We start from the raw sequence: 13,321 nt of genomic DNA, 5'->3' as shown, positions 1-13,321 counted from the left end.
GAGGGGCTAAGGTCAAGGTCACTATTACTTAAAATAGAAAAATGGTCAAGGTCACTGTTACTTAAAATAGAAAAATGGTTTCTGCCAAATAACTTTAGTAAGCATTGATAGATATTGATGAAACTTGGTGTGTATGTAGCTTATGTACAGAGCTAGCTTGGGATTGCTTTTGAGTGGGGAGGGGCTAAGGTCAAGGTCGCCTGTTACTAAAAATAGAAAAATGGTTTCTACCCAATAACATAAGTTAGCATTGATAGATATTGATGAAACTTAGTGTGTAGGTAGCTTATTTGAAGAGCTAGCTTGGAATTGCTTTTGAGTGGGGAGGGGCTAAGGTCAAGGTCACTATTACTAAAAATAGAAAAATGGTTTCCGCCCAATAATTTTAGTTAGGATTGACAGATATTGATGAAACTTGGTGTGTAGGTAGCATGATTGTGAAGAGCTAGCATGGGATTGCTTTTGAGTGGGGAGGGGCTACCGTCAATGTCACTGTTACTTGAAATAGAAAAATGTTTTTTGCCAAATAACTTTTGATAGCATTGATAGATATTGATTAAACTTGGTGTGTGGGTAGCTTATGTAAAGAGCTAGCTTGGGATTGCTTTTGAGGGGGGTTGGGCTAAGGTCAAGGTCACTGTTACTAAAAATTTAAAAATGGTGTCCGCCCAATAACTTTAGTTAGCATTGATAGATATTGATAAAACTTGGTGTGTAGGTAACTTATGTACAGAGCTAGCTTGGGATTGCTTTTGAGGAGGGTGGAGCTAAGGTCAAGGTCACTGTTACTAAAAATAGAAAATGGTTTCTGCCCAATAACTTTAGTTAGGATTGATAGATATTGACGAAATTTTGTGTGTAGGTACTAGTAGCTTATGTGAAGAGCAAGCTTGGAATTTCTTTTGAGGGGGGTGGGGTCAAGGTCACTGTTACTAAAAATAGAAAAATGGTTTCTGCCCAATAACTTTAGTTAGCATTGATAGATATTGATGAAACTTATAGCGAAGGTAGCTTATGTGAAGAGCTAGCTTGGGAGGTGGGGTCAAGGTCACTGTTCCTAAAAATAGAAAAATGTTTTTCTGCCCAACAACTTTGTTAGAATTGATGGATAGTGATGAATCTTAGTGTGAATATAGCTTATATGAAGCTGCAGATTGAACTTGCTTTTGAGGGTGGGGAGCTATAATTTCTGATTGCCCATAACAAAAACCTGGTTTCGTCGCATTGCGGCGCTTCTAGTTAATCATTAAAATTGTGCATGAGTATTATCTTAAGATTTATCAGCATTGAGGTTGACAAAGCCATGACTCATGGATGTAGTCTGACATTACGTTCAGGGAAATTCTATCAAAAGTTTATTGTCCATTTAGGTTATTGGCTTTGTTGATCACGCAATTACTGAATGTTTACTTAATATTAAAATGTTGTTGTGCATGCTTGCTGACTAATGGTCAGTCGTTATTCGGCTTAACATTTGTAGACCAACAGGAAAGATTGAAATGTCCTTCTTGTTTACCTATCTGAAGTAATGCTGTGATTTTGTTATTAAAATGTGCAAATAAATGTGTTATGTATGGAGGAAGTATTTAGCAGAAAACTTACGAGGCTTGGTCTTAGCCCATGGCATCATTAATGTACGTGTTTAGTATCATTTGTTGCTGGGTAAGAAAACTTTTGCAAAGCAATGTGATAGGTTTTGAATGGTACCTGTTTACGTACAATTGCGGCTTTAATCAATAAAATTAATCCCGTCATTATCGCCTATTTTCAGGTGAGATCACCACAAGAGCACCATCACTGGATGTGTCCTACTTTAACCCTACAGAGAGCATCGTACAGACAAACCACTACCGTACACTCAGGTATGGTTACTCCTCAACAATCATGTTTGGTTTGTGAATGTAGTTACTGTTACTCCTCAACAATCATGTTTGGTTTGTGAATGTAGTTACTGTTACTCTTCAACAATCATGTTTGGTTTGTGAATGTAGTTACTGTTACTCCTCAACAATCATGTTTGGTTTGTGAATGTAGTTACTGTTACTCCTCAACAATCATGTTTGGTTTGTGAATGTAGTTACTGTTACTCCTCAACAATCATGTTTGGTTTGTGAATGTAGTTACTGTTACTCCTCAACAATCATGTTTGGTTTGTGAATGTAGTTACTGTTACTCTTCAACAATCTTGTTTGAAATTGTTTCGTGAATTTACACTCAGGCACCATCTTGTTTTGATTGTAAAAATACTCTAAGGTTTATCTATTCTTCAGCGATGGAAATGTGAACATGCATCGTACATGTCTTATATATATATATATGTCAGTGAATGTGTAAAAAAAAAAGGAAAACCGAAAAATCAATAAAAGAATTTATTACACCAATCATTGGTTACTTACTTTCATTGATTTTGACTATTCATAGGCGACGTGTGTATCCCTGGTCTCGTCCTGTAGAAGTAACGGAATTTGACAAGCTCCAGGTGCCCCCACCCATCCCCCATCCAGCAGTGATAGCCATTACGGTCTTCAACAGGTATGTGTGTTAAGGATGAGATTGGTTGCATGGTGACCAAGGCCTCTTGAGTTTGACCCCAAACAAGGGGACATTCTCTTGACTTCTCAAAATGGACATCAGGGACTGGTTGCAATAAAGTTCTTTGGACTTGTAACATCTAATCAACCTATGCACTGAATGGAACCACTCGGGACATATTGGAACGGTGATGAGTAGGCTGAGCTATACCATTTAGTTACTGTCAGTCATGCTTATTAATAACAACACTGTTTACTAATACTGCATGCTAGTTATTGAACGTTGTACTTGACATCTACTCTCGTGATTGATAAGCTTCCACAGAGGTCATAATTGTTTTTTATGCCCCCTTTTGAAAAAAGTGGGGTATATTGTTTTGCACATGTCGGTCGGTCGGTCGGTCGGTCTGTCTGTCTGTCGGTCGGTCGGTCGGAATACCAAATGGTTTCCGATCAATAACTTGAGAACGCTTTGACCGAGGGACCTCATACTTGGTATGTGTATTGGTCATCACCAGCAGATGAACCCTATTGATTTTGAGGTCAGTGGGTCAAAGGTCAAGGTCAGTGTGACCTTTACATGAAAAACGGTTTCCGATCAATAACTTGAGAACGCTTTGACCCAGGAACCTCATACTTGGTAGGTGTATTGGTCATGACCAGCAGATGAACCCTATTGATTTTGAGGTCAGTGGGTCAAAGGTCAAGGTCAGTGTGACCTTAACATGAAAAACGGTTTCCGATCAATAACTTGAGAACGCTTTGACCCAGGGACCTCATACTAGGTAGGCTTATTGGTCATGACCAGCAGATGAACCCTATTGATTTTGAGGTCAGTGGGTCAAAGGTCAAGGTCAGTGTGACCTTTACATGAAAAACGGTTTCCGATCAATAACTTGAGAACGCTTTGACCCAGGAACCTCATACTTGGTAGGTGTATTGGTCATGACCAGCAGATGAACCCTATTGATTTTGAGGTCAGTGGGTCAAAGGTCAAGGTCAGTGTGACCTTAACATGAAAAACGGTTTCCGATCAATAACTTGAGAACGCTTTGACCCAGGGACCTCATACTAGGTAGGCTTATTGGTCATGACCAGCAGATGAACCCTATTGATTTTGAGGTCAGTGGGTCAAAGGTCAAGGTCAGTGTGACTGTAAGCTGAAAAAAGGTTTTCTGATTGTCCATATTTTATTTAAGTGTTTTATTTAAGTGTCCAAATCCTACTAACAATTTGGCTCCCAAGGGGGCATAAATGTTTCACTAACATCTCTTGTTTTCATTTTTCATTATAGTATTATGGGCTTAGGAAGTAAAATTCAAAACAAAAAAATCTACCTACCTACCCCTTAAAATATTGGTCGGATAAAGGCTACACTAAGTATTTTATTTCCTGAAGAAATCTGATATATTAATTGAAGGCATGTATGCGTCCAGGCAATCTTGTCTAGAGCATAGCTTGAAAAGTTTTGTAGTCCTTTGTCATGATTTGTAGTCCTTTGTCATAAGGTGAAGTTGATACTGTCCTTAATTTGGCAGTGGATATGGCAGTCTGTGACTGCTTTGTTTAAATTAAATAGCACTAAAGTTACTAAATACTTTTGACAGAAAAACTTGGCTGCAATAAATGTGACTTTAACTGAATGTAGACCTAGCGGTAAACAAACCATAGAGTGTTCTTGAATGTTTGTTATTTTATTTCAGAGAAAGTGAACCGTACGCCCTTAGTTTTGATGACATATTCTGTCACAACATTATCAAGTCAATAAAGTCCTTCAAAGATTTTGCCGACCCTGTCACCACAAACTCTATTGACAATGACCTTGAGCCCAGCACGCCTGAGAATACAGTGGAACCAGTCAGTGCCCCGTCACACTTGGCTGAACAGGAGCGATCGTTCTCCGATGATAGTTCTGAAATACCGACCGGTGTCAGAGTTCGTCCCTTGAGCATGGAAGGTGCGAGCCCGGAGGAGACAAAAGGGCTCGTGTCTGGGGCTCCTGAGGAAACGGGCAGTGTGGATACAGCTAACGATGTGGATGACACAATATACACGATCAGTGACTCATGACATTGTTGACTCTTGTTATTACTTATAGCTTAAAGTGTGCTATTTTGGAGATGTGACAGTACTGTATTAACTCAGAGTGTGCTATTTTGGAGATGTGACAATACTGTATTAACTGAGAGTGTGCAATTTTGTAGATGTGAAGGTACTATATAAACTAAAATGCCATGGGTTGTGAATTCTTTGTAATTATGTCTCCCCCTCTCTGGGGGAGACATATTGTTTTTGCCCTGTCCGTCAGTCCGGTAGTCCGTCAGTCCGTCCGTACGTCACACTTCGTTTCCGATCGATAACTGGAAAACCGCATGACCTAGGATCACCAAACTTGGTAGGGAGGTTGGTCGTGAGGTGTAGAGGATCCCTATTGTTTTTGGGGTCACTAGGTCAAAGGTCAAGGTCGCGGCGACCCCCAATATAAAAAACATTTCTGCTCAAAATCTTGAGAACGGTTTGACCTAGGTTCACCAAACTTGGTAGGGAGGTTGGTCATGAGGTGTAGAAGATCCCTATTGTTTTTGGGGTCACTAGGTCAAAGGTCAAGGTCGCGGCGACCCCCAATGTAAAAAACATTTCCGCTCAATATCTTGAGAATGGTTTGACCTAGGTTCACCAAACTTGGTAGGGAGGTTGATCATGAGGTTTAGAAAACTCCTATATTTTGGGGGGTCACAAGGTCAAAGGTCAACGTCGCTGTGACCTCTAATGTAAAAAAATATTTCCGTGCAATATCAGGAGAATGCTTTGATCTAGGTTCACCAAACTTTGAAGTGAGGTTGGTCATGATGTCTAGATGATCCCAATTGTTTTGGGGGTAACAAGGTCAATAGTCAAGGTCGTGGTGACCTTCCATGTAAAAATCATTTGCGTGTAATATCTTTATGTCTCCCCCATTCATGGGGAGACATATTGTTTTTGCCCTGTCCGTCAGTCAGTCCATCAGTCTGTCAGTCAGTCAGTCAGTACGTCACACTTCGTTTCCGCCCAATAACTATAGAACTCTTAGACCCAGGAACTTCATACTTGGTATGCTAGTTGGTCATGACTAGTAGATGACCCCTATTGAATTTGGGGTCACTAGGTCAAAGATCAGGGTCAACGTGACCTTGAGGTGAAGAAACGGTTTCCACTCAATAACTAAAGATCCTTTGGGTCCAGGAACTTCATACTTGGTATGCTAGTTGTTCATGACTATTAGATGACTCCTATTGATTTTGAGATCAAAAGGTCAAAGGTCAAGGTTACCTTCAGGTAAAAAATGATACGTTGGCGGTGACCTTAAGCTTAAAAATGGTTTCTGCTCAATAACTAAAGAAAGCTTGTACCCAGGAACTTCATAGTTGTTCATGACTAGTAGATGACTCCTATTGATTTTGAGATCAATAGGTCAATGGTCATGGTCACCGTGACCTTGAGGTGAAGAAACTGTTTCCGCTCAATAACTAGAGAACGCTTGCAACCAGAAATTTCATACTTGGTATGCTAGTTGGTCATGACTAGAAGATGACCCATATTGATTTTGAGATCACTAGGTCAAAGGTCAAGGTTGCCATGACCTTGAAGTGAAGAAAAAGTTTCCGCTCAATAACTAAAGATCCTTTGGTTTCAGGAACTTCATACTTGGTAAGCTAGTTGTTCATGACTAGAAGATGACCCCTATTGATTTTCAGATCAAAAGGTCAAAGGTCAAGGTTACCTTCAGGTAAAAAATGATACGTTGGCGGTGACCTTAAGCTTAAAAATGGTTTCTGCTCAATAACTTAAGAACGCTTGTACCCAGGAACTTCATTCTTGGTACGCTAGTCGGTCATGACTAGTAGATGACCCCTATTGATTTTGAGATCAGTAGGTCAAAGGTCAAGGTTGCCATGACCTTGAGTTGAAGAAATGGTTACCGCTCAGTAACTAAAGAACACTTGCACCCAAGAACTTAATACTTGGTATGCAAGTTGGTTATGTAGATGATCCCTATTGATGTTGTGATCAGTAGGTAAAAGGTCATGGTCACGATGACTGTGAGCTGAAAAATGGTTTCCGATCAATAATTGAATAACGCTTGCGCCCAGGAACTTCATACAATGCAAACTTCGTTTACATTTTCCATGATTAATCAACAACACTTTCTTCTCTTCACTATTTAATATAATCGAATAAACCAAACTTCACTGTTGGTTTGTCTCCAGTCCAAAGTTACAAATTTCATGTCCATCATTTATTTTTTCTCAGCTACGACCACACAATAGGGGAGACAAGCGCTTTTTCAAAAAAGCAATCTCTAGTTTGAATTTGTTGCTTGTAATGTAATAGCAAGTTTATTATTTATGTATAAAAGTGCTACATATTTTGTAAAATTTATATAATCAATATTTGTATCTTTTCTATGGTTTGTGGTGTTAATATTATAACGATCAATTATTTAAAAAAGTGCTATTTTTGTTTATAGAGTTATGAATGTGTTGATGTAGATATAGATGGAAAACAGACCTGTTGCAGAAACAGTTATTGGTACATGTCGAGGTCATTTGTTGGTGGTTTACGAGTTAATCCATTGGATAATGTAACCATGTGCTTATACTCATTTGCATAATTTAATTATATGACTGGTCAATTTATTGTTTGATTGTCAACTGGTGACTGGTCAATTATGCTTATATATATACAAAACTATACATATGGTAATTCTGTATAAAACGAAATTTTGAATTTATTTTTCATGTATTGTTGATGTGAACTTTAGCTTTTTTCGAGTTTGATACTAATGAGATTATAGTTTTTCGATTGTGTTTGTCCCGCTTTAATATTGAACCCTGCATCATTGTGTGTGCTGTTCTGAAGACTTGCATTAAAAGCAAACGACCATTTTTTACCATGACCATTTCTACTGTGATTTTGTTTTGTTTGGCTTTTAAGCTCATACTTTTTTTCAAAGAAATAAGTTGATGTTAATTGTCTTAGCCACTGCATCATTATCAGCGGCATTGTATGCCTAGGATACGATTTAAAAACACATCAAAGAAATTTCAAATGAAATTTGTACACATGTTGCCATGGGCAATATGCAAATGAGCTGCAAGGCCTATTACCTTTCTTTTTAATAATTATTGAGTTATTCCCCTTTTTTTGGCTATATTACTATCGTGCATTCTTGCGATTGTAAAACTGAAATTGTGCTGTATTTTACATTTTCTATGCATTTTATTGTGTTATTTTATATTTTGATACTAAATGTAACCAAATTAATATGTTGGAACTTTGTTGCAAGTGAGTGTGTATTGACAAAGTAACATGATGAAAGCAGAAATATAGCTTTATAATGTTTATTTAATCTTATCAGAAGTGTCTCATGTCATGTAGATAAAAGCCAAGAAAATGGCCTTAAAGTGACTGGTTTATTTTTTTTGGCGTTTAAACTTATTTATTTTACGATGATTGTGACAACATTGATTGACTTATAATCGAAAGGATGCAGAACTTTATTAAAGCTGCACACAGATTTACCATTTTTACAACTTTTTTTTTTTTTTTGTCTTGGAATGAGCAAATTTTTGCGTAAATATCTGCAAACCAGTGTTAAAAGATTGCTGACAAATTAAAAAGACCGTAGATTTTCATATTTCCGTGCGAAAATTAATGTTTTATGGAAAATGCATAAAACATCTATGTTTTGAACTTAAATATAAAAATCTGCCATCTAATTTTTTGTCAGCTGTCTTAATTAACTGGTTTCCATGGATTTTCGCAAAAATGGTTGGTTCCAAGACAAAAAATAAAAAAGTTGTCAAAACTCCCCAATCTGTGGGAGTGCAGCTTTAAGGCCAAAAAGTGCATCTTTTGCCATTCTAGTTTGTTTTCATTCATTCTGCTTGATAAAAGGGACTAACATTCATGGAGTTTGTTGGCAACATTTGTTTTAATTTTTGTTGAAACTGAGTTCACTGACTTACTTTTATGAGTAAATAGCCTATAAGCCTACCAGAGCCTAAAATCATACTATTTTCAATATGACAATAATTATTTATAAAGCACTTTTACCAAAACATTTTCTGTGACATTTTTTTAAATAAATATTAACAATGAAGCTTTTATCAATTTTTATGTTTATCATTGAAACTAGCATCTTGCTAATATTTTGCAAATTTTTTTTTTAATATTTGACATTTTAGCACGACAATGTATCCCTTTAAAAATCATTTTGATAGTAATGAAACATTGTGTGATTTGCATAATTTTGAGTATACATTTGTTTTATATTGTTTAATGAGTATTGTTTAACATGTACTTATGATCTGTTCTATAAGCATGCCTGTTTTTCAAAGAAAAAATGGTCGGGTACTGTGATAGCCTCGGTGTCAATTTCGCTAGAATGTTAACACTGTAGCATTGGGCATAACTAAAAAAGATTTCACTTTATTGAAATGAAACTTGGTACACATGTTGCCAGAGACAATATGCATACTTACAGCAAGGCCCATAACTCTCACTTTTATTATTATTGAGTTAATTCCCTTGTTTGACTGAGAAAACCCCCCACAAAACAGACCAGCACTGGGGTGTGCTTCATGGTGCCCTTATTTTGCTCCAAATCACCTTTGTATTATTTACTTAAGACTTGTGTACTTGTCATTTACCTATGTTAGAAGGCACCTGTTGTAATTTATACTAGAATTACTTGTTATGGATGTCATAATTGAAAAATAAAAGTTTAAGAAGATTTTTGATCATTTTATTGTTGATGAAAAATATTCATTTCTGACCATTTGAAAACAGCAACCAAAAATATGATGATTTTAGGATAAAAATAAACTTGATTTAAGTTTCACCATATGCCAGTGTTAGAAACACTTTGTCAAAAGAACTAGCCATACTTGTAAACAATTTTGAAAAATCTGAATTGAAATTCAAAGTGTCAGTCGGTTGTTAATCAAATTGAACAAAAATCAGACCAGATAAGTACAATGATATACGCTATATGTAAAAAGTCAATGACAAAGTTTTATGAAAATCAGTTGAATAGTGTAAATTGTCAGCCTAGTGCAAGAACACAATATCTGAAATATAAGCAGTAATTGAGTGCCTGCATCAAGGAGACGAAATGTTTTTTTCTGTTCGTCCATTTGGAAAAACTGGATGATGCGACATCTTAAGAAGTTTGCAAGCTAAAGTCATATAAAAAGTAGAATTTTCTAAGGTGGCAATAAGAATATTATGCACATCATTAAAAAAAAAATATGTTGATCAATAAATATTGTTACTCAAGCAATGAAATCAGAAGACGGCTAATGTATTGCTAGAAATACTCAGTGACTTGGGTTCATTTCTATACCCCCTCAGAGCTATGTTTGTGATTCTTGAGTTATCACCTTCCTTCCTTTGACGTCAACTGCTGGCAAATATGGTTATTTACTTGACCGATGTTTGTCAAAATGCAGAATGTGTGAAAACTCCGTGAACAAGTAAACTTGTTATTGTGAATAAAACGTGTTGGTTAGAGCTTTGCCCTTTATTAGCTCAGCATCTAAGATGTCTTGCTTGATACAAGTTCTTTAATGTTTGAGATTATAAATTAAAAAAGAGTTTATTTTGGTAACGCGTTCTTGACGCTTACTATAAAATCGAATGTGAAATGAGTTTAAACCATAATTCTTCGAGTCAAGGAAGAACTACAGAGAGAAATACAGAACATAAAATTATAAATAAGTACATTGAAGCAGACATAACATTAGCAATCTCGGTGATCATTCAAGTTATAGGAATATATCTGATTGTAACATGCCTAATTATGTTTGGAAGGAAGCGTTCGCTACGCAAACCGGACCACTTGCTCCTGGTGAACATTCTGGTAAGTGGGACTGGTTTTCTCCTGGTGGACTGGTTGCTGTTTCTCCCAAGACACCTCGCCTGTGACATGTTTACCTACCTCTTCATCGTGCTAGGAACTGTTGGGACATACACTTCTACAGGGATAGCTTTAAACAGGTAACTTTGAGCTTGTTTGTATTTCGAAGAAAAGAATAGGGGTATGTGAAAGCCTTAATGTTATTTGTGTTAGTCTCGTCGTAGTGCAATTACTTTTACCATGGCTGAAGCTAAGAAGAACGGTATTCAAATGAAACTTTGTACACATGTTGCTAAAGAAAACATTTACATATAAAGCTAGGCCCATAACTTGTGCTTTGAAATTATTGAAAGATGCCCCTTGTTAAAATGTGAGAAAAAACAACAGACAATCATCCGTGACCACTCAGAGGCACTCTTGTTCATGAGTCCAAAGATTTGTCTTAATTTAGATTGAACTAAATGTACAATTAATAGAATCCAGTTCTACACATCTTTTAGAAAATAGCTGTCATTTTAGTTTAATCCTGAGACCCCACTCTCGCGAAAAACCGTGCCTTTGAGAGTGATTAATATAATGTGGTATAAACTTGTTTCACAAAAGTTTTAACTAATCCTAAGCCTTTTTCTAAAACCAAGAGCTGTTTTACATTGCTTGTATCGTGAATGTTAAACCAGATGTTAAAATTATCATTTTAGCAATCTCTGTCCAATTTTAAACCTTCATAGTGATTAAACTTTAGAACAGTACCCTAATATTAAAGTTGAAATGAGTGTTCATGTATCAATGATATTTCATTTCAGATACCACACCATGGTCCGTACATCATTGTCCATCAGTAACCAGAAGCACGTCGCCATGCTGGTGTTCTGTGTTTGGCTTCCTGGCATCGCCATTATCATGTATCCCATCTGTAAGAAGTTGGCATCCATGCTTGGCACTTGGGGGCATCCCCACGTCAGCTCGATCAATGGCAGACCTACAATTTGCCTGTTCGAGGTCGGACTGCTGTACGAACATGCAGTTATAGGCCTTGTGTTTGCCAGTTTAGTTGTGCTGGCCCCTATGTTAGTGATGTTGTTCTGTTACACTAAGATCTACCTGTATATCAAGAAAGTCCGTATAAACCGATGGATCAACGCTGCCCTTGAGGAGCGAGGTCGCTCCCCCCATATTATCCAACATAATGGCAGAAAGGCAAATGTGTTTGAGATGCGAAGCACAGCAGTATTAACCCATTCGCAATCACAGAATAGACTTTACCAATGTTCAACTTCAAGAGAGAAAAAAATAATCAAGAAAGGAGTGATTGCTTTAGGGATCGTTTTCTTTTCATGGGTACCAGTTACGGCCATGATTGTTTATATTTCCTTTGTTGGGTTTAATTCTTATTATATTCCATATCTTAAATATGTATTGCTTAATGTCAAGGTTGTTGTAGTCTTTGATGTCTTGTTTTATATTTGTCTCAATGAAATGTACAGAAAATCTTACATTTCACTCATTATAAAGCCAATTAAGCAGCGAGTAATATGTTCTAAAGGTGCTGATACAAGGATAGCAGACTCCATCAGTTACATTCAAACAGGAGCCTTCCATAGTAATCAAGGCAGTGTCCAACCCCACATTCTCGCACTTCAGACAATCAGAGAGCACACAACTATCAACAGTGCTGTGGCCTCAACTGTCATCAGTACAGAGAACACAGTCGGAGGTCAAAGTCATTTAATCAGAGAGCACACCACTAACAACATTGCTGTGGCCTCGACTTCTGTCAGTACAGAGGACACTGTAGGAGGTCAAGCTCCCGCCAACAGCACAATGAATGCTCCTAAAAGCTGGAAAAAAGTAAGGGAATCTACCATGAGCAATCCGTTCTCCTTCTTCAGAAAGATGAAACATTCAAAGTCTATGCCCATTATTCTAAGGGCACGGAGATGCCGGGTTGATGTGGTGATGCCGAGAGGTGTGAGCTTAGCAGATGGCAAGATTGGAACATAGATAATATTACATGCATTTTTTCCGGGGTTTCAGAAAGTGTTTTTAACCTTTTACTTTTTTAAACTAGTATTGTACACACATATATTAATCATGGAGAATTTGAAATGGCATCCAATCAACATCATGGTCATTATGTTTAGTTTTAAGCCTTGTTGAAAGTAAAATAAAGTCTTTGGCAGAGTAATGCCAAAAGATGTTCAGATTTTAGGCCCGAAAGTTTTATTAAAGGTGTTTTATTACAAAGTAAAATGCTTATTCTATTCTATCAGTAAGGCCTAATTCATACATGTTATTGTTTTTGTTTAAACAAGTATTTGTTAATAAACATTACAGGCATTTCTTCAAGTGACTATTTGTTAGAAATTGCAGTAATTCACGTTCAAAAATGTATGTAATATGTGTATGTTTGTGTGTGTTCAAATTCATGACTCTCCGATACCCATGTTGGGTATCATATTCTAAATTTAAACATGTATCTGCCACCATGTCATTTATGTTCATTTTATATACCTCATTTTGCCATATATTATGGTATGAGAGAATAAATGTTGTTTGACTTTGACTTGACTTGACTTTCCCTCGTTGTCATTCTTGTATAACAAGGTTCTATACATGCCATATTTCTCAAAGGCTTCCTAGGTGATAATGTTCCAGGGTTGTGATAAGTTCGTGAATCCGCATATTTCGACGGATGTAATGGCTCCTTGGGCCAAAAATTAAACAAGAGGGCCATGATGGCCCTAGATCGCTCACCTGTAAAACGGTCTAAACTGTTGGGAAGGGATAAATTTGACACAAGGGTCAGGATTTGAAGAAAACTTTATAGAAGTCTACTATAAGCAGATCTGCAAACCCCTTCCAAGACTTGTCAGTAGCCTGGCAGTTTAAT

At 37.0% G+C, this 13,321-nt stretch overlaps 1 protein-coding gene across 1 annotated transcript in view; it reads left to right on the top strand.

Annotated features, from left to right (window-relative positions):
• LOC128202638 (uncharacterized) overlaps positions 1-9,306 on the top strand; it is a 114,223-nt gene extending 104,917 nt beyond the window's left edge. The window contains exons 31-33 of the mRNA XM_052903644.1: positions 1,772-1,862; positions 2,422-2,532; positions 4,235-9,306. Of these exons, the coding sequence (XP_052759604.1) occupies positions 1,772-1,862; positions 2,422-2,532; positions 4,235-4,601 (569 nt within the window). The 3' untranslated portion in view covers positions 4,602-9,306. The remainder of the gene's footprint in view (positions 1-1,771; positions 1,863-2,421; positions 2,533-4,234) is intronic.
• Positions 9,307-13,321: the final 4,015 nt, after the last annotated feature.

Source organism: Mya arenaria, chromosome 2, assembly GCF_026914265.1.
Source record: "Mya arenaria isolate MELC-2E11 chromosome 2, ASM2691426v1".
NCBI lineage: Eukaryota > Metazoa > Mollusca > Bivalvia > Myida > Myidae > Mya > Mya arenaria.
This window is presented reverse-complemented; position numbering and strand designations above follow the sequence as displayed.